The sequence below is a fragment of the Mirounga angustirostris genome, unplaced genomic scaffold (genome assembly GCF_029215605.1).
Source record: "Mirounga angustirostris isolate CCGP_5_RB_7025 unplaced genomic scaffold, mMirAng1.0.hap1 SCAF_7, whole genome shotgun sequence".
In the NCBI taxonomy this organism is placed as follows: Eukaryota; Metazoa; Chordata; class Mammalia; order Carnivora; family Phocidae; genus Mirounga; species Mirounga angustirostris.
The window spans coordinates 28,788,525-28,814,995 of NW_026991715.1; the positions used below are offsets into that span (position 1 = coordinate 28,788,525).

The 26,471-nt window shown below is 36.2% G+C and overlaps 1 protein-coding gene across 1 annotated transcript in view; it reads right to left on the reverse strand.

Moving 5' to 3' along the window:
• Window positions 1–4,164: 4,164 nt before the first annotated feature.
• Window positions 4,165–26,471, reverse strand: part of CDKL3 (cyclin dependent kinase like 3) — a 59,683-nt gene continuing 37,376 nt past the window's right edge. Inside the window, exons 5-13 of the mRNA XM_064595909.1 lie at window positions 23,674–23,786; window positions 21,401–21,540; window positions 15,324–15,412; window positions 10,866–11,019; window positions 10,453–10,760; window positions 8,882–8,975; window positions 7,063–7,225; window positions 6,155–6,252; window positions 4,165–4,218 (exon numbers count right to left, since the gene is read on the reverse strand). Of these exons, the coding sequence (XP_064451979.1) occupies window positions 4,165–4,218; window positions 6,155–6,252; window positions 7,063–7,225; window positions 8,882–8,975; window positions 10,453–10,760; window positions 10,866–11,019; window positions 15,324–15,412; window positions 21,401–21,540; window positions 23,674–23,786 (1,213 nt within the window). The remainder of the gene's footprint in view (window positions 4,219–6,154; window positions 6,253–7,062; window positions 7,226–8,881; window positions 8,976–10,452; window positions 10,761–10,865; window positions 11,020–15,323; window positions 15,413–21,400; window positions 21,541–23,673; window positions 23,787–26,471) is intronic.

A 26,471-nucleotide genomic window follows, 5' to 3' on the forward strand; every position in this document is an offset into this window, starting at 1 on the left:
GGGAACCAGCCTCCTTACTCTGAGTCACACCTCATTAGCATAAACTCAGGTGTGGTTGAAAGGGGTTTCATTATCATAAACTTAGGTATGGGGGCGCCTGGCTGGTTCAGTGGGTAGAGCATGTGACTCTTGATCTCGGGGTTGTAAACTGAATCTCTACACTCAACATGGGGTGTAGAGATTACTTAAAAATAAATAAGTAAATAAATGAAACTCAGGTATGGTTGTAAGGAGCTTATTATGATTAACAAAAGATGCTCTTTTCATCCCCATTAGTTAGGAAATTGTGTTTTTAGGAACTCTGTGTCAGGAACAGGTGATGAAGACCAAATATACATATTTCTTATATCACAATATCACAAAGAGCAAATTAAACCCAAAATAGGGGCGCCTGGGTGGCTCAGTCGTTAAGCGTCTGCCTTCGGCTCAGGTCATGATCCCAGAGTCCCGGTATCAAGTCCCACATCGGGCTCCCTGCTCAGCGGGAAGCCTGCTTCTCCCTCTCCCACTCCCCCTGCTTTTGTTCCCTCTCTCGCTGTGTCTCTCTGTCAAATAAATAAAATCTTTAAAAAATAAAAAATAAAAAAACCAAAATAAACAGAGGCAAAAAACAACAAAGATAAATCAATAAATTATAAATCAATAAAATAGGCAAAAAACAATAGAAATAATTAATGAAACCCAAAGCTGGTTCTTTGAAAAAATTACTAAAATTGATAAACCTATAGCTAGAGTTACCAAGAAAAAAAGAAAACACAAATCGCCAATACAAGAAATGATAAAGGGGACATCACCAACTTTAAAATGATAACAAGAGAAAAATGATAATCAGTGTTATGCCAGTAAAATCAGCAACTTTGATGAAATGAATAAATTCTCTGAAAGAAGCAAATTACCAAAACTGATACAAAGAGACTAACAAATGTGGATATCTATATATTTATCAAATAAATTTAAGGAAATTGAATTCACATATTAAAATACTTCCACAAAGAAAACGCCAGGCTTCATTGACCTCTGTGGTGATTTCTAACAAACATATAAGGAGAATATAAAATCAATCCTACACAAATTCTTTCAGAAAACAGAGGAAGAGGGAACACTTCCCAACCCAAATATAAAGCAACATAACACTGATACCAAAACTAAACAAGGACAATATAATAAAAAAAAAAAAAGGGACTAAAATCCTTCATTAACATAAGTGCCAAAAACCTTAATAAAATATTAACCAATCAAATCCAATACAGAACATAAAAAGGATCAAGTAGAATTTAATCCTAGGAATGTAGGGTTGATTTAACATTCAAATATCAGTTAATATAATTCACATTAACAGAATAAAGGAGGAAAATCATATGAACATTTCAGTTGATGTGGGAAAAGAATTTAACAAAGTTTAACACCTGTTCATGGTAAGGACACTGAGCAAAGAGAAACAGAAGGAACCTTCCTCAATGTAATAAAGATCATCTACATAAAACCTATAACTAACATCATACTTAATGGGAAAAAGCTGAATGTTTTGTTTTTCCTCTGGTATAGGAAAAAAAGTCATGGATGTCCACTCTCACTACTTCTGTTCAATATCACATGTCCTAGTCAGTACAACAAGGCAAGAAAAAGTAATAAAAGGCATAAACATTGGAAAGGAAGAAGTAAAACTATTTTTATCTGCAGATGTTATGATTACCTATGTGGAAAATTCTAAGAAATAGGCAAAAAAAGAAGGAAGAAAGGAAGGAACAGATAAAGGAACGAAGGAAGGAAACCTACTAGAACAATAAGTGAATTTTGCAAAGTCTCAGAATACAAGATCAATATAGAAAAACAAATTGTACTTCTGTATATTAGCAAAACTGCAAGATGATGTTAAAAAATACCATTTATAATGCACCAAAAAACAAAACATGTGGAAATAAATTTAGTGAATAATATATAAGACTTTCACAAAATATTACAGACAGAAATTAAAGATCTAAATAAATGGAGAGTTTATACCATGCTCATGTATTGGGAGACTTAATATTATTAAGATATCAATTTTCCTCAAATTGAGGTATAGATTTAACACAATCCCAATTAAAATCCAAGTAGGCATTTTTGTAGAAATTGAATCCAATGATATTGATCTAAGATCAACAAATATACAAATGCAACAACAGGTAAGAGGCAGACTTGTATCTGTTGAACCTACCACAGGGAACAACTTTTAATTTCCCTGGAGATTAGTTGCTAAAAGTTAACAGGAATTCTGGGCGCCTGGGTGGCTCAGTTGGTTAAGCAACTGCCTTCGGCTCAGGTCATGATCCTGGAGTCCCGGGATCGAGTCCCGGGATCGAGTCCCACATCGGGTTCCCTGCTTAGTGGGGAGTCTGCTTCTCCCTCTGACACTCCCCCCTCCTGTGCTCTCTCTCTCTCTCATTCTCTCTCAAATAAATTTTAAAAAAAATCTAAAAAAAAAGTAACAGGAATTCTGTTAGAAATGTATATTATGTATAACAATCTCAGGTATATTCCAATCAACCTTAAAATGAGATGAAGAGACTACAATAGTGTAATAAAGAAATTATGTTTTCCTTTGTTTTTCGTGTCTATTTAGTAAATACAAATCAGGTACAGCCCTGGTAAAACACCAGATAATCCCATTTTGTTGTTGTTGTTGTTGTTGTTGTTGTTTTTGAAGAATAGGACAATCAAGAATTTTGGTAGTGTGTGTCCTCTGGGTTGTAAATAATTTGTTTTATGGAATAGAAAAAGTCTATCACATAAAAGGCACTATCAGATGGAACTAGGAAACTGGAAGAGTGCTGGGAGTTGTTTAAAAGAATAAAAGAATTCTCAACTAAGTGGAATTTAAATAAAAACAAAACAAAAACAATAAAATAATTTACCTAACATTTGAATACCACATAATTTCCAGGTATTTTATAAATACTATAGATGCTTTTACAGCTAAGAACATATTTTTAACCTGTAAGGGAAGAACAGCCTTTACAACAATGGGTCAGATATTTCATTAAGAACTCACTTCAGGAAGCCTGAGCATTGTAGGAAATAAAACACACTAAAGGTCATGTGACTAGCAGAGGGCAGAGATCAGGATAAGTACAGGGTGTGTCATATGACAGTATGTGTTACCTACTCAGTAATCATGGCAAGTAAAGAAGCAGGCAGAGAGGGGAGATGACTTCATAATTCTAAACCAACATAATTCTTAGAAGAAAGTAAGAAGGAAAAAAAAAAAAAAGAAAGTAAGAAGGAAAGAGTGAATGCTTTGCTAACAAAACAAAGCTGGAGGATGCTCATACAAGATGTGCAGCTGTCTTAATAGCCCATGTTACATTTCTAGTGTATATAAAATAAGAGAAGACTTGCCAATTTGTATTTTGAAGATTTAAAAGAAAAGACACTACCAGAAAAAAAATCTGTTCCTCTTCAAATTCTTCCCCTTAAAATGGCCATCTCCACCCTAAAATCAGAAACCAAGCCAGTAAGAACCAGCAATAAGAACTAAAATATATGCTGCCAAAACCTTGACTGTATTAATGTTAAATTATATGTTAACAATATATTCTACGTAAACTACTAATTGATAAGCATGCCGGTAAGCCAAAAGATTTGTTTCAATGCTTTCCTCCATTTCTGTCCTTTTAAATGAAGGGATATGTTTAAATGCTGTTCTAGAATGTTCAGTGTGGAACCAAATCTATATTTCATGCTTATCAAGTATAATTGTTTGTTCAGAAATGTTTGGTGCTCCCAGACATTGGGATCTCACTTTATTACACAATTAGAAACTTTTCCTTCTATAATTATAAAGTTCTGAACCAAAGTTAAGAATGACCATTAATCATACATGACTAAGATAATAGATCATCAAATAAAATTATATGATTTAATGTAAGTTGCAGTTTTATTAGGATGTACCAGTCAGGCAATTTTTATAAATTAGTGTTCTAATTAAGAAAACATGAATAATTTAAAGATTAATAAATGTAAAAACAAATTTAGGTGAATATACACATAACTACACAGGATTTACGATATATCTGTAGAATTCTCTAGTCAGCATTTTTTTGTGTATGTAATATTAATAAAAAGGATTTTTTTTAAACCATACAATGATTCTGGGATTCCCTGAATTTTCAGCTGCTGCATTTTCTACTCTACATCTGGCAGGTTCTTCTTCCTTTCAGTTTGTGCACTTCCTGTATTCTAAAAAGTAAATAGAAACAGGACCTTAACTGAGGAAACGGTGAGTCTTGGATAAGGAAATATAGCCACAGATAAGCGCTTGTACTTTGTACCTGGGCTTTGTTTTATGAGGGAGACTATTTAGCAAATATTCTTCATGATCATCATGAAACAGAACTGAAGGTGGCTTTTGTATGGACTCTTTCCTTTCTTGCCTACCTCATCAGCAGTAATTTAGGGTTTCTCTTAGATCATATTGTCTATTCAATATAGGTATACACTAATTCAGTATACATTTAAGATGCCTGAAAGAACTGAAGGTACAACTCTGAAACACTTGGATCTGAGTAGGTAATTCAAAAACAAGTCAATGGCACAACCAAGAATAGAACAAAAAAGTTGCTATCTCCTATCTTGTAAAAACATGTCATATTCTCTTGTGCTCTAAAATAACAAACTACCAACTCAAAATTTAGGACATTTTCTTAATCTGACATTAATGTATTAAAAGTGTTTAGACTAGCCTTATATGCAATTTCACTGGGTTGTCAGAACTGCATATGAATAGGTAACACAAAGAAACTATGACCATCTTTGATGACTACTCTCATAATCCCAACCTTTTCAAGGTCACTCTTAGAAAGGTCATCTTTTAAGCAGTTCTACATCACATGGGCAAGAAGGGATTTCCCCTTCCAATTTATTTATGTATTTTTTTAATGAAAGAACTGTCTGGAGAGTTCCTTTCTTCCTGCATTGGAATATAAATTTAGTTCCAGAGGCTCTCATAGGACAGTAGGATAAACACATGCAGCACACTACTAGGAGCCTAATACACAAACTCAGGAGCCTCATTTAGTCAGTCATTCAAAAAGTATGCAAAAAAAAAAAAAAAAAAGTATGCAAAGCGTGTGCTGCTCAACATGCTGGGACATCAGTAAGTCACCCAAGTTTAGAATTTAAAGCCACCTTATTACTTTCTATAATGAACTAAAAGATGACCATTAATGACTTTCTTGTTCTGTCTAGAAAATATTTCTTTCCTGCAAAGTGGATTGTGGAGTTCTTAACAAGTTCTAAGCCAAAAATAAGGCACAAGCAACACTATGAAGATATATCTAACAGTTATCTGGTAACTCTTGAATCTGAATGACTTAGAGATTGAATAGACATAGTGAAAATGCCTTCTTATATGGTTTAAAAGTTTCTCTATTTTTCTAATTTCTCCAAATTTCCTTAAGAAGTATATGCTAATTTTATCATGAATAAAAATGTAATCAATTTTATTTATAAAATAAGAAACTGATATAATGAAATTGATGACCTTACAAATGTGTAGAATAGAAGGCCATCTATATGATTTAATTAAGTGGGAGCTGAGCACAATCCCCCTTCCCTTAAAAGAGTGTCTTTAGAGAGTATGCATTTGGATACTGAGGATCTTCAAGATTTCCAAATAAAATTCAAGACTCTGGTGGGTAGGGATTGGAACATTTCAACACAGTTATCTGATAGCCGGCTGAGAACAAATCTTTGTGAAAATAGAACAATAGGTGGACAGCAAAGATAAACTGAAAACAGGAAGGGAGGGGCTAAAGATAAATACATATGTTCCTGTGGCCAGTATAACTATATGTTCACACCATTATTTGTTTCCTCTGGCATGGTTTACCTGCCCAATATTATGTAATACACATAACACATGTAATATTTTCCCTGGGTACCAAATATTCTAATCACTCAACATTCAGATGAGGCCTGGTATTAATTACCCCCCCAAAAAATAACTTTTAAAAACTTTTACTAATATGTCATTTTAAGAGAATATAGACCTGTTTCTCATGTTCAAAGACTACATAATTTTGAATTTTTATATAACTTTCCAGTAGTAATAACTAAATCTATGTACCAAGTCAAGGGTTCCAATAGCATTAAAACTATAAACAGAAAAATTTACCTCTTGTTTTTCTTGATTTTGATCCACATTAAGTAAAGTTGGTATCTTAGATGAATCTGTTTTCTTTGATTCCCTCTTCAGCACTTTTATCTGTTTAACTTTTGCAAAAATATATACAACAATGACAACTTGTTATTCCTACCTTGAAATTTTACTTTCCTTTCCAAGAGTTTCAAATAGAACTTCTGATATCCACTAAAGTCAGTTTCTCAGTTTATTATAAAGGAACCGAATAAATCATCAGTTGTAATGGTAAGATATGCCAGTCATAAATGATCTGTTTTATAACTTTACAAATAGCCTACCAGGTATTAAAAGAAGACATTTATTTTTTAAAGTTCTGCAGATAATTGTTAAGTGGATCAGATAATTCCTCTTGAACTGTAGAAATACTATTTTCTTGCTATTATATTAACTTTTCACAAGGTGTCACTGTTCTTCAAAGAAACAAAACATTTACTGTGCAAAAAAAAAGGTGTTCCATTTTAAGAGCTCAGTACATGTTATAAATTTTAAACTACTAAATCTTTGGATGCCTGAAGCTCATATATTCCTGCTATTATCTGGGCAAAAATTATGGGGAAACAAAGGAAATTGATTTACTCCAAGTCATAGGATGAACCAAAACCACTTTCCTCAAATACTTTCCTAACATTTCAACAATATTGAGCTAAGGAAAAATTTGCCTTTTAAAGTTTCCTTAATTCTTCTTTAAAAATTCTCTCCTTCAAGTCTTACCCCTTATTTGACTATGAGGGAAAAATTTCTCCTCAGCTGATAATATTTTTCACAGTAATTTACTATCTTCTATTAAAATCACATCATAAATGTAAGTTATCTTACAAAAAAAGGTCTTCTTGTAAAAGACAGCATCTGGAAATTTGTAAAGCTGGGCAACAAATATGTACCTTCCATTCCTTTCACCTCCTTGGACTGTACTGTGAAAGGCAGTTCTGGGAAATGGAATTCCTTCCTGTCAGATCTGGAAAAATTCAGCTTCCTTTTGTTTCCATTTGCCATTTGGTCACTTTGACCTGTTCGCTCATCAAATATACTCTTCTCCATTTGGCTCTAAACAAGCAAATAAGCAAGAGTTAATTTGAAAAAAAGATGTGTAACTGTTTTTTGAATGATAAGCCTAAAATTGCAGGCCATTTGGAAGGTAATAAGATAGGTATAAAATGTCTATCTTTGCAAAGTTATTTTAATAATTAATAAGTAGAATACCAGGGGTGCCCAGGTGGCTCAGTTGGTTAAGTGGCTGCCTTCAGCTCAGGTCATGATCTCAGGGTCCTGGAATTGAGACCCACATCCGGCTCCCTGCCCATCAGGGAGTCTGTTTCTTCCTCTCCCTCTGCCCCTCCGCCCACATGTGTGCTCTCTCTCAAATAAATATGTAAAATCATTAAAAAAAAAAAAGAATACCATTTAAATACATAAACATCAAATTCCAATAAAAGTTTAATGAAGCAAATTTTTAAAAATACGTTGGATATTCTGAGAATAATAATGTTGATCAGGAGAACCACCATCTTAACTTTTAATTTATAATCTTATTCATTGTACTCTGACTTTGGACAAATTGCTTCAGTTCATTTTATTAATTTATTTTTCTATTTACAAAATGATGTACTCTGGACACAGGGAGAGCCCAGCATTCTAGAAAATCTTTTGTGTTATCTATTTTTTACTTATTTTTGCTCCTTTGGTAACTGATGATAAAAACTCTCTTATGTTCCCCTATGTAAAATGTCAATTTTGAATAAGCTACTTCCCTATGTAAAAAATGAGGGAATGAACAACACTGATCACATTTTTCTAGTGAAGAGTTTGATGTATCTATTTGGCAATTGCCTTTAATCTATAAAATATTAAAAACATTTTTGGGGGGAGTGAAAGGCCAAAAAGTCTGTGACTTTATTTTTTTAAAGATTCTATTCTTTTGGGGCACCTGGGTGGCTCAGTCGTTAAGCATCTGCCTTTGGCTCAGGTTACAATCCCAGGGTCCTGGGATCGAGCCCCACATCCGGCTCCCTGCTCAGCAGGAAGCCTCCCCTGTTTGTGTTCCCTCTCGCTGTGTACCTCCCTGTCAAATAAATAAATAAAATCTTTAAAAAAAAGATTCTATTCTTTTTATTTTTTTTTTAAGTAATCTTTACATCCAGTGTGGGGCTCAAACTCACAACCCTGAGATCAAGAATTGTATGCTCTTCTGACTGACCCAGCCAGGTGCCTCAAGTCTTGTGACTTTTAAGAGTGAAAAATCTTAACTTTTTTTGTGCAAGTCACAGATAAAATACACAAATCAAATTATAAGAAATTAACTAAAATTGTGAAAGCACTAAGGAAACGATGACCTATTTTCATCTCAGGAAAAACAAAAAAGCTAAAAGCACATTTTTAAAAATTATTTTTTAAATTTTATTTTAGAGACAGAGAGTGTGTGTATGAGAGGGTGGGGAGGGGCAGAAGGAGAGAGAGAGAATCTCAAGCAGACTCCACACTCAGTGTGGAGCCCACTGCAGGGCTCGATCTCATGACCCCGAGATCATGACCTGAGCGGAAATCAAGAGTAGGATGCTTAACCAACTGAGCCATCCAGGCACCCCTAAAAGCACATTTTTTAAAATGCTGGAGCCCCAAAGATAGAAAAAAGGATTTGGTGGGGAGGGAGTCAAGGATAATGTTGAAAGAGGCCATGTTTTAATGACTAGCTTCATGCCTTACTTGAGTGGGACCTGCATCCTCTTGCCTGCTATTAGACATAACCTGTCCAATAGAGTGTGAAGAAGTACGTCTCTTTTTTGCTCGTTCAGTCAACCTATTATTTAAAAATGAATGCAAAGTTATTAGAACTCCCCAGAAGTACTTCTGTTTTAGCTTCAGTAATGAAGAAGTTATCATGGTAGTCTAAAGTTTGAATAGTGAGTGCCAAAATGCAATTGTGAGTGTGTTAGTGCCAATTGCTCTAAGTAGGTGAAAACAGAACAGAGAACAACTTGCTCATGGCTAACATCAATGGTAACAACCATGTTGCGGGATTACTCTAGGTGGCCTACTTAGTCCCTTGTATCTGTTTTAAATCTGGAGATCTTTTTTTTTTTTTTTTTTTAAGTAGGCTCCACACCAAACATGGGGCTTGAACTCACAATCCTGAGATCAAGAGTCATATGCTCTACAGACTGAGTCACCTAGATGCTCTTAAATCTGGCTCTCCTAACTACTGGGTTTCTGAATTACTGAGCTTGCTGTCGCTGGCTTACAACCATGGTTATTGCAACCATGGTGTTGGGATCATCTAAAAAACGAATGGGCTCTTGCTGTCTGTAGCCTGCTATACCTTTGGACTGACACAGAAATGTCCACTTGCCCACCTCTGCAGACCCCTCAGCTTCACAACTTACAGTCCAAACCAGTCTGCTAGTATTGGTTTGGGATATTGAATGTAGTCTCCTTCCTCATCTAGATTCACAGTAGTTTCCCTAAATTTAGGACTGGCCCTGATGCCTTGCTAGATAGACCCTTGCTATACAACACACTGCCCTTGATTACGCAGACTCATGGTACCAGTCTTCCAATTTGTAACGGTAGCTAAATCTACAACTGGCCCAATATGTTGTTTTACTCCCAGAATATTTGACCTTCAAAATCTAATTGACTGTAAAAGATTATTTTCAACTGTTCATTCTCCATTTAGAAAATTAGCTACGGGGTGCCTGGGTGGCTCAGTTGGTTAAGCGACTGCCTTCGGCTCAGGTCATGATCCTGAAGTCCCGGGATCGAGTCCCGCATCGGGCTCCTTGCTCGGCAGGGAGTCTGCTTCTCCCTCTGACCCTCCTCCCTCTCATGCTCTCTGTCTCTCATTCTCTCTCTCTCAAATAAATAAATAAAATCTTTTTTAAAAAAAAGAAAAAAGAAAAAAGAAAATTAGCTATGATACAGACAAAATGCTTACTTTGTTATACTAAGGCACATCAATACCAGAACCTAGGTTATATCACCTTCTTCCTATTCGGATGGGAAGAAATTATTCTGAGGGTCTTTTTTTTTTTTTTTTTTTAATGAGGTCTTTCCAAAAGGCATTGGTGAAAAATTAAACATCTATATAAGCAAAAAAAGTTAATTTCTTCTATAGTATTCTTAACAAACACTAATGGCTCATTATATGATTATAATTTCAATATATCTTCAAATTCAGTTTATATACAGACACGATCTTGATTCTTTGAAATGCCATTATATAGGAGCATTGTGTTACTTAGGTCCATTTCTTTCTGTCTCTTTTCTGTTAAACTCACCTTGAATTGGGATTTGAAGCCAGCAAATTATTGCTAGTTAGATTGATGGGTGGCATTATCATACTACCTCCAGTGTGTGGATCATCTTTCATGCCATTAGAATTAGTGCTGGGATTGACAGAGTTTGGCGGTTCATTGATTACAGGCTTTGTATCTTGAGACATAGTATGAGCGTTTTCAACTGCATCCTGTTGACAATGTCCCCCTTCACACTCTATCTTTTTTGGTTCTAAGATATCTCCTTTTCCTCCTTTGACTTTAATAACTCTGACTTTGATCTCCTTGGGCTTTTTCTCTTTTTCTACTTCCTGGAATAGACACATCCAAAATCTGAGTCAGAAGAAGAGTTGTTTTTATCATTAGAGTGCTAACTACAATACAGTTATACTGGCTAGAAAGAAAACAACTTTTACCTTTCCCAAAACTGGAGTACTTAGCAGTGTATTGGTATACGTTGTTTTTCTTTCATCTTTCATAAGTTCATTTTCTTTAGAATTCTCTTTTGGCTTTATGAATGAATTGACTTTTGCTTCTTGCAGTAATTTAGCTCTCAGTTCTGGTATGAATCTGATAAAACAAGCAATATCAACCAATAATCTTTTTATTTATGTAGATAAAGTATTTTATCTTTAATGGACCATTTAATCAATTAATTTACATATCAGGTATAGCATAAATAAATTATCAATAATGCATGCCAAGAAGTGGTACAATATTTAATACAAATTGCTTCCTGGTAAAGATACATCTCCCAAAAATTTTGCCATGAGAATTTACTACATAAAACTTTTACAAAATAGGTTTATATGAATTAGATTCCTCTTGTGATGCAAACTTTACCCAATAAAAGTATTATTTTTCATTTTGATAAATATATTATCTTTAAAGGAAAACTCAGACCATTTTGTCCTTTTTGTGGTTCTTTAAAGTAACAGTACTTAAAAGATGAACTAATTAGTTTCTGAAATCTTATTCTAGAGAAATATTTTTAGTACAAAATGTAACAAAATACATCAATATCAAAGGGAGATCATTTTGGTTTTGGTTTGAATTTTTTTAAGTTACTTTTTTTTTTAAAAGATTTTATTTATTTATTTGAGAGAGAGAGAATGAGAGAGAGCACATGAGAGGGGGGAGGGCCAGAGGGAGAAGCAGACTCCCTGCTGAGCAGGGAGCCCGATGCGGGACTCGATCCAGGGACTCCAGGATCATGACCTGAGCCGAAGGCAGTCGCTTAACCAACTGAGCCACCCAGGCGCCCTTAAGTTACTTATTTTTTAATAGAAAATCCATTGATATGGCTCAAAATTCAAAAGGCTATATTGAAAAGTCTCCTTCTTGGGGCGCCTGGGTGGCTCAGTTGGTTAAGTGTCTGCCTTCGGCTCAGGTCATGATCCCGGGGTCCTGGGATCGAGCCCTGCATCGGGCTCCCTGCTCCGCGGGAAGCCTGCTTCTCCCTCTCCCACTCCCCCTGCTTGTGTTCCCTTTCTCGCTGTGTCTCTGTCAAATAAATAAATAAAATCTTTAAAAAAAAAAAAAAAGAAAGAAAAGTCTCCTTCTTACCCTGCCTCTGAGTTGCACAGTTCCATTCCCTGAAGCAGCTATAATGATCAGTTTGGGGAAATTTTATTTTGTTTTATTTTTAAGATTTTATTTATTTATTTGACAGAGAGAGACACAGTGAGAGAGGGAAAGCAAGCAGGAGGAGTGGGAGAAGGAGAAGCAGGCTTCCCGCTGAGCAGGGAGCCTGATGTGGGGCTCGATCCCAGGACCCTGGGATCACGACCTGAGCCGAAGGCAGGTGCTTAACGACTGAGCCACCCAGGCGCCCCTTAATTTATTTTAAAGTAAGCTCTACACCCAGTGTGGGGCTCGAACTCACCACCCTGAGATCAAGAGTCATGTGCTATACTGACTGAGACAGCCAGGTGTCCCCTAGTTTGTGAAAATTTTAAAATATCATTCCATGAGTGACTTCTTCCCCAGTTTAGCCCAATCTTGCCAAAGCTGTGCAAGACACATGTCTAGTAAAGTGAAGTGTGAAGAGATGAAGAAAACAACCAGTGTGATTCATTTGGCTGAATAAGAACATGTCATACTTCTGTCAAAATGCCCTTGTATTGCAGAAGGTTCTGTGAAAGGGAGAGGCCTCTTATCAAAGGAAAGGGTCTTGCCCAAACATTTCCTAAAGATTCAATCATTGGAATTCAAGAACTTTCACCCTATCACACTAAAATCCTAGGATCTTAAGTACCCAAGAGAAATCAACGTGGTCTATGTAGAACTGATATAAGCAACTTTTTAATTCAGTAACGGGCACTTTTCATCAATGGCACTTTCAATATATCGTCTCATTTTTTTGTTTTATATCAAAATTCTTGTTTTGCTTTATATTAAAATTCTTAAAATGCTTAAAGTTCTAAGTACTCTAAAGGATTCTCTCTTCTTTGCCTTTTTCTAGTTTAGTCTATCTTTAATGGCTGTTCCTGAACTTTTCCATGCCTAATCTTAAGTCCATCACATTTTAAAATGATGTCCATCTTTTCTGACCTCACATCCAAAGCCCACCTGAGTGACTCTGTAATTAAAGAAAAACATTTTCTGTTTCTTTCAAAGCCCAAATAGAAAATTGTGGGGGTTTTTTAGAAATACAGCTGATTTTAGGGGCGCCTGGGTGGCTCAGTTGTTAAGAATCTGCCTTCAGCTCACATCATGGTCCCAGGGTCCTGGGATTGAGTCCTGCATTGGGCTTCCTGCTCAGCCGGGAGCCTGCTTCTCCCTCTCCCACTCCCCCTGCTTGTGTTCCCTCTCTAGCTGTCTCTCTCTGTCAAATAAATAAATAAAATCTTTAAAAACAAAAAAAAAGAAATACAGCTGATTTTAGCCAAAATATGGAAAGAGCCCAGATGTCCATCGACAGATGAGTGGATAAAGAAGATGTGGTATATATACACAATGGAATATTACTCAGCCATCAAAAAGAATGAACTCTTACCATTTGAAACAATGTGGATGGAACTAGAGGGTGCAAAGTGAAATAAGTCAGAGAAAGACAAATACCGTATGATTTCACTCATATGTGGAATTTAAGAAACAAAACAGGAGAACATAGGGAAGGGAAGGAAAAATAAAATAAGATAAAAACAGAGAACCTCAATGAGATACCACCTCACACCAGTCAGAATGGCTAAAATTAACAAGACAGGAAATGACAGATGTTGGCGGGGATGCGGAGAAAGGGGAACCCTCCTACACTGTTGGTGGGAATGCAAACTGGTGCAGCCACTCTGGAAAACTGTATGGAGGTTCCTCAAAAAGTTGAAAATAGAGCTACCATATGATCCAGCAATTGCACTACTGGGTATTTACCCCAAAGATACAAAAGTAGGGATCCGAAGGGGTACGTGCACCCCGATGTTTATAGCAGCAATGTCCACAATAGCCAAACTGTGGAAAGAGCCAAGATGTCCATCAACAGATGAATGGATAAAGAAGATGTGGTATATATATACAATGGAATATTATGCAGCCATCAAAAGGAATGAGATCTTGCCATTTGCAACGACGTGGATGGAACTGGAGGGTATTATGTTGAGTGAAATAAGTCAAAAAGAGAAAGACATGTATCATATGATCTCACTGATATGAGGAATTCTTAATCGCAGGAAACAAACTGAGTGTTGTTGGAGTGGGGGGTGGGGTGGAGGGATGGGGGGACTGGGCGATAGACACTGGGGAGGGTATGTGCTCTGATAAGCGCTGTGAATTGCGCAAGACTGTTGAATCTCAGATCTGTACCTCTGAAACAAATAATGCAATATATGTTAAGAAAAAAAAAAAAGAAGAAGAAGAAGAAGGTAGCGGGAGGGGAAGAATGAAGCAGGGGAAATCGGAGGGGTAGACGAACCATGAGAGATGATGGACTCTGAAGGGCAGGCAGGGTTCTAGAGGGGAGGGGGGTGGGAGGACGGGTTAGCCTGGTGGTGGGTATTGAGGAGGGCACGTTCTGCATGGAGCACTGGGTGTTATGCACAAACAATGAATCATGGAACACTTCATTTAAAACTAATGTTGTAATGTATGGGGATTAACATAAGAATAAAAAAAAAAAAGAAAAAAAAAAGATAAAAACAGAGAGGGAGGCAAAGCATAAGAGACTCTTAATTATAGGAAACAAACTGAAGGTTGCTGGCGGGGGTGATGGGCATTAAGGAGGGTATGTGATGTAATGAGCACTGGGTGTTATACACAACTGATGAATCACTAAATTCTACCCCTGAAACTAATAATACACTATATGTTAACTAAGTTGAATTTAAGAAAAAAATTTAAAAAAAAGAAATACAGCTGATTTATAAATCTACATTGTCATTATATATTACATACACAATGTGGGACACAGAAGGGCTAGAGGCATGGTCCCTCCTTCAGGGAACTTCCACTTTGGTAGAGAGAATATGACAATAAACACTATAACAGAAAGTAAATAAAGGGGAGGAAAAAAACCATTTGGGAAATAAATGCCAATTATAAGATATAGATCAGAGAGGCTATGAGACGAGGAAAAACCAGACATTTAGTCAGAGGTCCAAATGGGAATAAAGCTAAAAAGTACTGATTGTTTATTTATTGTCTTCAGGCCTATGATCACCATTGAAAATGTGTATAAAGAGCTTAGCACACTGCCTAGGACATCATAACTGTAATGAATGTTAACTACAATTATTTTTATTAGTAGAATTTTCATCATGATGCCTATAAGTCTACCATAGACCTAGTTAATAGAGGAACTAAGTAAGTAAAGTTTTTGTTAAATTGAATTTTTGTGTGTGTGTAACATTAAGAAGTCCACACACACTCAACATGCTTACTTTTCAATAAATCCATCTCTAGTAAAATACTCATGATGCAAAAGATCAGTAGATGATGTCCTCTCAGCAGGATCAATTTGTAAACAAGCCTAGAAAATGAAAAAAAATTCTAACATTAAGTAAGATCTTATCAGAGCTCTATAAGGTAAAAATTAAATGTATTTGACATATGTAGAAGAAAATACCCGGAGCTAAAACCATTCTTGAAAAGTTAGATTTAGACCTTAGGAATTTCTGACAATGAGTTCTGACCACTTACTTCCCTAAGAAATTTATAGTTCTAAAGCATTATTACAGGTTAAATGTCCTATGATTCTAGCCAAAACAGAAGTCAATCTGTTTCTGCTGGAATTAGCAGAATTAGTTCATTTTGATCCTCTTATCAGCACTGTAAGGTGGAAAGTTCATGGATTATTATTTCCATTTTACAGAACTAGAAGCATAATTAGTGACTTACTATATGAAAATTTTAACTCATATTGTCTGAATCCTAATCCATTGCTTTTTCTATGGCATAATACAACTTCACAAACATTCAAGCCCCCAAATCTTTCAATAATCCATTATGAGAACAGCTCTTTTTTGTTTCCCTATCTTGGGAATACTTCAACTGAATAGAGAAACAAGCAAACAAACAGAAAACCCACAAAACAAAAACAGATGATAGAAGGAAGTGTTTTGAAAATAAGTCGAACATCATAAATTTATATATAACCAAATAACTTGTTGTAAATAGAAGATATTTTTAATCAAAATATTAAAGATAGAATTTGAATAAAGCCATTTGCATTATAGTTTTCACTTCTTCCTTTAGAAGAAGGCAAACATTAAAAAAAGGCAAAACATAATAATAATTGGTAACTTTTATTGATATTTACTGTGTGCCACACAATACTCTACCTAGCTTTTTCCTATAACTTGATGCCAACAACAACCCTACAGGTAGGTATATTATCTCCATTGTACAGATAAGGAGACTGAGGCCCAGAGAAATCAAGTAATTTGTCTAAATCTAACAAATAGAAGAGTAGAATTAAAATCCAGAAAATCCAAGGTAATTGAATATAATATTACATTTTTGTTTATTTCAAAAAATATATATGTTTAAATTGATTCACAAAAAAAGTTGTAAAGATCTGCTATATAGGGGCACCTGGGTGGCTCAGTCGTTAAGTGTCTGCCTTCGGCTCAGGTCATGATCCCAGGGTCCTGGGATCGAGCCCCGCATCGGGCTCCCTGCTCGGCAGGAAGCCTGTTTCTCCCTCTCGCACTCCCCCTGCCTGTGTTCCTGCTCTCGTTATCTCTCTCTGTCAAATAAATAAATAAAATCTTTAAAAAAAAAAAAAAAAGATCTGCTATACAACAATATGAATATAGCTAACAGTACATTCTACACATTTTAAAATTTGGTAAGAGGGTAGATTTCATGTTGTGTTTTTTACCACAATAAAAATACATTGACTCACAGAGCAAAATTGAGTTCATTCTCTACTTTATGATGGGAGAATACCCAGACCCTTAAAACTGCAACTAGCTAAAAATGTGTGCTTATTTTAGAATATGATAGTAATCCATCAATAAAACTTAATAAGAACGTGTTGGGGCGCCTGGGTGGCTCAGTTGGTTAAGCGTCTGCCTTTGGCTCAGGTCATGATCCCAGGGTCCTGGGATCGATCCCACATTGGGTTCCCTACTCAGCAGGGAGCCTGCTTCTCCCTCTGTCCCTTCCCCCCTCCCCCCGCCGTGCTCACTTGCTTTGTCTCTTTCTCTGTCTTTCTCTCTTGGAAAAATAAGTAAGTAAAATCTTTCTAAAAATCTTAAAAAGTCTGCCCAAGTCATAGCCTATTAGAGGCAGACAAATTAGTCCTTCTTTGAATAATATAATTAGAAAATTTAAATACATGCCTAGTTTGGAAAAAGTAAGATATGATACTTTGAACAGACTGGCAGTTTCTTTAAAAATTAAACATACACATACCTTAAACCCACCATTCCACTCTTAGATACTCAGAAGAATAAAAATATACATCTACAAAGACTTGGACATGAATGTCCATAGCAATTTTGTTTGTAACAGCCAAAAATAGGAAACAACCCCAAACAGGGGAATAGATTAAAAATTGTTATATATCCTTATAATGGAGTACTACTCAGTAATAAAAAGGAATCAACTACTGATACACACAAAAACATGAATGAATCTCTAAACCATAATGCTGAATTAATGAGTATATATCATGTAATTCCATATATATATCCTAAACAATGTAAACTAATCTATAGTGATAGAAAGCAACTGAGAGGTTATCTGGGACCAGAAATGGAGGGATAAGAGGATTGAAAAAGAGTAAGAGGACATTTTAGAGGTTGATGGAAATGTTAGATATCTTGACTGTGGTGGTGGTTTCATAGGTTTAAAAATCTATCAAAACTCATCAAATTATACATTTTAAGTATGTGTAGTTTAATGTAATTATATCACAATAAAGTTTAGAAAATTTAAATCTAGGAAATGATACAAGCTTTGCCCCAGATATTAAGATGGATTCTAAAGTTACAATAATCAATCAAACTGGTATTTATACGAGAATTAAAAAAGAAATCAATGAAATAGAAACAAACCCAAGTGCATACAAGCATTTTGTCTATGATAAATGTGGCACTCCAAGTCACTGGATTATTCAAGTTGAAGGAAAATATTTACAACATATATGACAAAAGACTAATATGCCTATTATTTTATAAATCTATATGAAAAAAGATAGTCTAATTGACAAATAATGATTCTTAAAATAAGAAATACAAATGGTCAATTAATATTAGTAAAATGTTCAACCTTTCCTGTGGTGATATAAGTGCAACTAAAAAAAGATGGTATTTTAAGCTTATTAAATTGGCAAATATTTGGGGGTGCTTGGCTGGTTCAGTTGGTAGAATATGGTGACTCTTGATCTTGGGGTGGTGAGCTTGAGTTCCATGTTGGGTGTAGAGATTACTAAAAAAAAAACTTGGCAAACATTTTAAAAACTATAAATATCCATTGTTAGATTGAGAATGGGAATTTATATCCAGTGCTACTTGAGAGTACTTGAATATAAATCAGTGACACCTTTCTGGAGGAAAAAATAGCAAAATATATAAAAAATTCTGAAAAAGTGTAAACCCTATAGCCCTCTAATCACAATTCTAGGAATTTATCCTAAACAAATAATAAAGCAAGTTCAAAAAGACATATTTAAAAGATGCTCACTAAATCATCTTTACCAAGAGGGAGAAAACCTGAAAACAAGTGTCCAAAATTGTAAGATCAGTTAAACTATAGAACAGTCATACAATGAAATACTACGCAACCATTGAAAATTATGGTGTAGTTCCATATTTACTGACATGGTTACATAACAAACAGGTCAGCGTGGCGTCTTTTAAAAGCATAAATTCCTATGCACATATTTGGTTGGCAAAAGTCTGGAAGTATAGAAATCAAAATGTCAATAGTAATTTTTCCCAGATTGTAGGAGTTGGGAAAATCTTAACTTCTTCTTCTTGTTTATCATGTATTCTCTACTTTTTCTATAATCATTATGTATTCCTTGTATAATTAAAACTATGATACAAAAAATAAATTCAAATGAAAATGTAGCAAACAAATCTAATTCTTTTTTTTTTTAAGAAATTTTATTTATTTCTTTAAGAGAAAGAAAGAGAGAGTGAGACTGGGGGAAGGAGAGAAACAAGCAGACTCCATGCTGAGTGTGGAGCCAGACGGGCTCAATCCCAAGACCCCAAGATTATGACCTTAGCCAAAGGCAAGAGTCAGATGCTCAGCTGACTCACCCACCCAGGCACCCCTGATTCTTTTTTTTTTAAGATTTATTTATTTATTTTAGAGAGAGAGTGAGCATGAGTGGGAGGGGCAAAGGGAGAGGGAGAGGAAGAAAGAACCTTAAGCAGACTCCACACTGAGCACAGAGCCCAACATGGCGCTCTATCTCATGACCATGACAGCATGACCTGAGCCGAAACCAAGAGTTGGATGCTCAACCAACTGAGCCACCCAGGCGCCCTGAGAGAAAGAATCTTTTCTTTTTTTTAAGATTTTATTTATTTGAGAAAGAGAGAGAGAGCACAGAGGGAGAGTGAGAGGGAGAAACAGATTCCCCGCTAAGCAAGAAGCCCAGTGAGGGGCTCGATCCCAGGACCCCGAGATCATGACCTGAGCTGAAGGCAGAGGCTTAGCTGACTGAGCCACACAGGCATCCCCTGAGAGAAAGAACCTTAAGCAGACTCCCTGCTGAGTGTGAGGCCCACCATGAGGCTCAATCTCACAACCTTGAGATCATAACCTGAGCCAAAATCTAGAGTTGGGACACTCAACTGACTGAGCCACCCAGGTGCCCCAACGAATCTGATTCTTAATAAACTCTAGTTTTCTTCAGATATCAATGAAATAATTTTTTCCTTTAAGAATACTCTTTAGATGCTACATATCATATCTTTAGTAAGTTTACCTAAATAATAACAGCAACAATTAAAATTAACAACATTTGTTGACAGCTTATTCAAGGCCCTGTGCTCAGAACATGTTCACCATTACCTCATTTAATCCTCCAGCCCCCCAAAATAAAGACCGTTAATGTTGTTTTATACCCCAGTAAACTGGGGCACAGAGATTAAGTGACTTTCCCAAGGTTACAGAGCTAATTAGTGACAGAGCTGAGTTTTTGTCTATGTGATTCCAGAGCCCCTTCTTATAAACACTATATACCATACTTACTTTTAAATTTAGTTAACTACTTTTTCTAAAGGGCTATACATCAGAAATAAGATACCTCAGTTGAGGGTGCCTGGGTGGCTCAGTTGGTTAAGCGACTGCCTTCGGCTCAGGTCATGATCCTGGAGTCCCTGGATCGAGTCCCGCATCGGGCTCCCTGCTCAGCAGGGAGCTTCTCCCTCTGACCCTCCCCTGTCTCATGCTCTCTCTCTCTATCTCATTCTCTCTCTCAAATAAATAGATAAAATCTTTAAAAAAAAAAAAAAGATACCTCAGTTGACCCTGGGAAAGGAAATTAGCTAGATAAAGAAAATAAATAGAAGTAGATTTACTTTCCACAGTAAATTCTCTTGCTTTTTTAATTTTGCACTAAGTATATTGGTATATTTATTACCTAATTTAAAAAGAAATTTACGGGGTGCCTGGGTGGCTCAGTCATTAAGCGTCTGCCTTTGGCTCAGGTCATGATCCCAGGGTCCTGGGATCGAGCCCTGCATCAGGCTCCCTGCTCAGCGGGAAGCCTGCTTCTCCCTCTCCCACTCCCCCTGCTTGTGTTCCCTCTCTCTCTCGCTGTGTCTCTGTCAAATAAATAAATAAAATCTTTTAAAAAATAAAAATAAATTTACATCTTAAAATAATTAAAAAGTGTTATACAGTACAATGTTTTTGTTTTCTCAAAATTCAAGGTGAATTTTGGCATTGGTATACCTTCAAACAACATTAAAACTGCAGCTGTCAATGCCTGGTAGATATCTTAGGATACCAATGTGCAAGGAACAGAGCCCTAACTTGGGTAGACTGGGGCTATTAAAAGGTAGTGATAAACATGGTAAGTCCTTTGAATTTTTCCAGTTTATCCCTAATTATCATTAAAATTAGGATAAACTAAAAATAATGGACAGCATTATCCTAGGGAGTTTTCAGTTCTAACAGTCTATGAATTTTAATTTTTCTGGAGTAAAGACATAAAGACAGGAATATAGTAAATTTTTTTTTAAGATTTTATTTATTTATTTGAGACAGAATGAGAAAGAGAGAGCACATGAGAGGGGGGAGGGTCAGAGGCAGAAGCAGGCTCCCTGCCGAGCAGGGAGCCCGATGCGGGACTCGATCCAGGGACTCCAGGATCATGACCTGAGCCGAAGGCAGTCGCTTAACCAACTGAGCCACCCAGGCGCCCAGGAATATAGTAAATTTTAACAGATAACATTATGAATCTTTTCAGAATTTCATCAAAGTAATATTTTAAAACTATATTATAATTTACACAAATTTCCCAGAAATAAGTCCTTAATTCTTAACATACATCAACTATATCTGCCAACAATCCATTTAGCTTTGGGTATTTTTTTCTTGCATTTTTGGGGTGTTGAACTTGCGGAAGGACCACCCCAGCAAAAATGGGACTCTTGGAAAATATATTCTGTAAGTGAGGTGTCAAATTGCCTGAAAAGAGAAAAAAATATGAATGTAAGAAAACAGAGAAATTAATCTACAATCAAAATAAACAAATTGCTATGTGGTCTGCATTAAATCACTAAAAAGGGAGAATAACAATTATGTTCTTATAATTTTTTAAGGTTGAACAAGGAACTATCTGAATATAGCATAAAAATTGGAAGTTTCCCCAGTAATCTGTTGATAGCATGTAGGCAGTAGAAAATTTAAAACCACCAGGTTCATTTTCGTTTCGCAAAATATAAGACATAATATATAATGCTATCAGGAAAAGCAAACTTTTACATATTTCCATATAGGTATCTAAATGGTCTAACAAGTGTTTATCAGCAAATCCTTACTCAAAACAGCTAAAATATCTAAATTATTTAGAAATATAAATACTGCAAAGAAACAAGGCTATAGAGTAGTAGTAGAATGAAAACCGTAAATAGGAGTGGAGAGGGGCGCCTGGGTGGCATCAGGCTCCCTGCTCAGCGGGAAGCCTCCTTCTCCCTCTCGCACTCCCCCTGCTTGTGTTCCCTCTCTCGCTGTGTCTCTCTGTCAAATAAATAAAATTTTTTTTAAAGATTTTATTTATTTATTTGAGAGAGAGAATGAGATAGAGAGAGCATGAGATGGGGGAGGGTCAGAGGGAGAAGCAGACCCTCCGCTGAGCAGGGAGCCCGATGCGGGACTCGATCCCGGGACTCCAGGACCATGACCTGAGCCGAAGGCAGTCGCTTAACCAACTGAGCCACCCAGGCGCCCTGAATAAATAAAATCTTAAAAAAAAAAAAAAATAGGAGTGGAGAGAGCCAAGTTCTAGCGCCAGTTTTATTATAACTATTTCTGTGACCTTGGGCAAATCTCTTCCCTTTCTATGCTTCAGTTTCCTTATCTGTAAAATGACAGAATTAATCCCATCATCTCCAGTGTTTTTTTTTTTTCTAACATTACTCTCAAAACCAGAACTTTAAAGATGACAAAAAAAGTGTGATGCTTTAAGACTCCAAACTATATCTTTAATTAGTATTTATCCAGACCTCATGATTTTTTTTTTTTAGATTTTATTTATTTATTTGAGAGAGAGAGAATGAGAGACAGAGAGCATGAGAAGGAGGAGGGTCAGAGGGAGAAGCAGACTCCCTGCCGAGCAGAGAGCCCGACGCGGGACTCGATCCAGGGACTCCAGGATCATGACCTGAGCCGAAGGCAGTCGCTTAACCAACTGAGCCACCCAGGCGCCCCAGACTTCATGATTTTTATCCCAGTATCTTCCTCATGATCCTGTAACTACATGTTTATGTATACCTTCTCTATACCACAAAAGGAGCTCCTCAAGCTCATCATTCAGAAATATATTAAAAAAAAACAAGTCATTGAAACTCCATGAGTAAGGCTAACCATCAAAATGTTTGGGTAGTCAAAGCAGATCATTAAAAAAGTAAAAGCACTCATCAAATGTATTTTTGAATAGGTTATTTAGCTACCTGGATTTCTGCTGTGGTTTAAAAAAAAAAGTTTTCTCAATAAGTAACTTTCTATCTCTAAGTGCTTCAAAAAGACATCTAAATCAACTCTATTATTTAAAAGTCCACTTTGAGAGATGCAAATATTTGTAGAAGCCAAAAAAATTTTTTTAAGATTTTATTTGTTTATTTGACAGAGAGAGAGAGAGTGAGAGAGCACAAGCAGGGGGAGCAGCAGAGGGAGAGGGAGAAACAGGCTCTCCGCTGAACAGGGAGCCCCATGCCAGGCTCGATCCCAGGACCCTGAGATCATGACCTGAGCCCAAGGCAGACGCTTCACAAACTGAGCCACCCAGGCACCCCCTAGAAGCCAAAATTTTAAAACAACTTTTAGACAAATTGAAGTATGTTCCTATTGTACCATTTTTCTTAGTATCAACCATTAGCAAATGACTTAGCTATTTGCAACCTGACAAAGAAAATATTATTTACAAAAACAGAGAAGAATTTCCTACCTTCTTTATCAGCCCAAGGCATACACCTGCTGCCATCTATCAAAACAATATGCTTCCCTGTTCTTATAAAGAAAAAACTGAATTTGAAAATCAAGCAGAATTGATATAGCAATATTTACTTTAAGCATTTAACAGTGTATTTCAGTAGTACCCACCTACTTTTAAAACAATTTTATGAAGTAAATCCAAATCAGAGCTGCTAGGAAGATAGGGATTTCCAGTGGCCATCTCAATGATCATACAACCCAAAGCCCAGATATCTACAGGTCTGAAACAAACAAGAATAAATTATCTTTTCATGGAGAAATATATAAAATATCTCTTCTTTTTATTTTTTTCTTAAGATTTATTTATTTATTTATTTATTTGAGAGAGAGAGAGTACGAGCAGGGTGAGGGGCAGAGGGAGAAGCAGACTCCCCACTGACCGGCCAGCCTGAAACAAGGCTCAATCCCAGGTCTCCGGTATCATGACCTGAACCAAAGGCTGATGCCCAACCAACTAAACCACCCAGGTACTCCCAAAATATCTCTTCTAAAATGTTTTGAAATAATGTTCCAGCCAAAGAAAATATAATGGTTAGATGGTATCATTTATAAATTTTCATCTTAATATCATATGCCAACTTTAGGATATATATTAAACACTATCACATTTTATTAATAATATTAAATATTTTATATTTAAATCACATGAGAAACCATGTAGTAGTCCAGATGAAATGTAACTGTAATTCTAAAATTGTTCCAGATACTTATATAAAGACATTATGATAAATGGTTTATGAATTAGAGTAATTGAATACCAAAGCCATCTTGTACTTAAAAAGTAAAATTTAGGGCACCTGGGTGGCTCAGTCGTTAAGAATCTGCCTTCGGCTCAGGTCATGATCCCAGGGTCCTGGGATCGAGCCCCGCATCGGGCTCCCTGCTCAACGGGAAGCCTGCTTCTCCCTCTCCCACTCCCCCTGCTTGTGTTCCTTCTCTCACTTTGTCTCTCTCTGTCAAATAAATAATTAAAATCTTCAAAAAATAAATAAATAAAATAAAAAGTAAAATTTAAAAATATTAAATATTTTACCACTTACATTTATTTTTTTAATTAATTAATTTATTTAAAGTAGGCTTCATGACTAATGTGGGGCTTAAACTCATAACCCTGAGATCAAGAGTCACATGCTCTACCAATTGAGCCAGCCAGGCACCCACATTTATTTATCTTGTATTGTGAGTCATCCATAATTCCAACTTTTTTGCCACATAATCAGTTTTTTAAAAGATAGTTTATGTTACTAGGACTTCTAAAGATTTTATTTTTTTTTAAGTAATCTCTACACTGAACATAGAGCTCGAGCTTAACAACCCCAAGATCAAGAGTCACACACTCCACTGAATGAGCCAGCCAGGCACCCACTAAGATTCTTTTTACAGATTTATTTATTTATTTATTTTAAGGAGGGGGATTGTAGGGGGAGAGAGAATGAGAATCTCAAGCTGACCCTGCAATGAGCGGGGAACCCAACACGGGGTTCAACCGCAGGACTCTGAGATCACAACATTAGCCAAAACAAGAGTCAGATGCTCAAATAAGCCACTCAGGCACACCCCCGCCCCACTAGGAATTTTAAATAGATAAAAAGTATTTCAATCTCACATTCGAGAGAAATATAAACACTACAATGAGCTGTATCTTTCACTGACCCAACTGATAAAAATTGTAAGATTCAATAACTGCTGTATTGGTGAAGCCATGGAAAATGGACACTCCTGTGTACCATCCTGGGAGTGTAAACCACACAACTTCTTTGAAGGGAAAATTGGTCAAAGCTACCAAAATTAAAAATGTACCTACTTTTGACCAAACAACTTTATTCCTAGGAATTTAACCAAAGATCTACTCACCCATGTGCACAAAGATAAATGATACAAGAATTTCACTGAAGCATTGTTTGTGGTAGGAAAAAAAGTGGAAACAACCTAAACATCCTTCAATAGGAGAATCACTATGTAATATTTTGTACAACCACACAATGAAATATTATTCAGCAATCAAAAAGGAGGTATATGCTAATATAAATTGATCGCCAAGATGAACTCTCAAGCAAAAACAGCAAAATTCACTAAAGAAATCCAAGAAGATGTATATAAATGGAGAGATATTGCATGTTCATGATTAGGAAGACTCAATATTGTCAAAACGTCAGCTCTTGGGGTGCGTGCACCCCGATGTTTATAGCAGCAATGTCCACAATAGCCAAACTGTGGAAAGAGCCAAGATGTCCATCGACAGATGAATGGATAAAGAAGATGTGGTATATATATACAATGGAATATTATGCAGCCATCAAAAGGAATGAGGTCTTGCCATTTGCAACGACGTGGATGGAACTGGAGGGTGTTATGCTGAGTGAAATAAGTCAATCAGAGAAAGACATGTATCATATGACCTCACTGATATGAGGAATTCTTAATCTCAGGAAACAAACTGAGGGTTGCTGGAGTGGTGGGGGGTGGGAGGGATGGGGTGGCTGGGTGATAGACACTGGGGAGGGTATGTGCTATGGTGAGTGCTGTGAATTGTGCAAGACTGGTGAATCACAGATCTGTACTTCTGAAACAATACAATATATGTTAAAAAAAAAAAAGAAGAAGATAGCAGGAGGGGAAGAATGAAGGGGGGGAATTCGGAGGGGGAGACGAACCATCAGAGACAATGGACTCTGAGAAACAAACTAAGGGTTCTAGAGGGGAGTGGGGTGGGAGGATGGGATAGCCTGGTGATGGGTATTAAAGAGGGCACGTTCTGCATGGAGCACTGGGTGTTACACACAAACAATGAATCATGGAACACTACATCAAAAACTAATGATGTAATGTATGGTGATTAACATAACAATAAAAAATTTTAAACAAACAAAACAAAAAAAAGTCAGCTCTTCCCCAACTTGATCTAT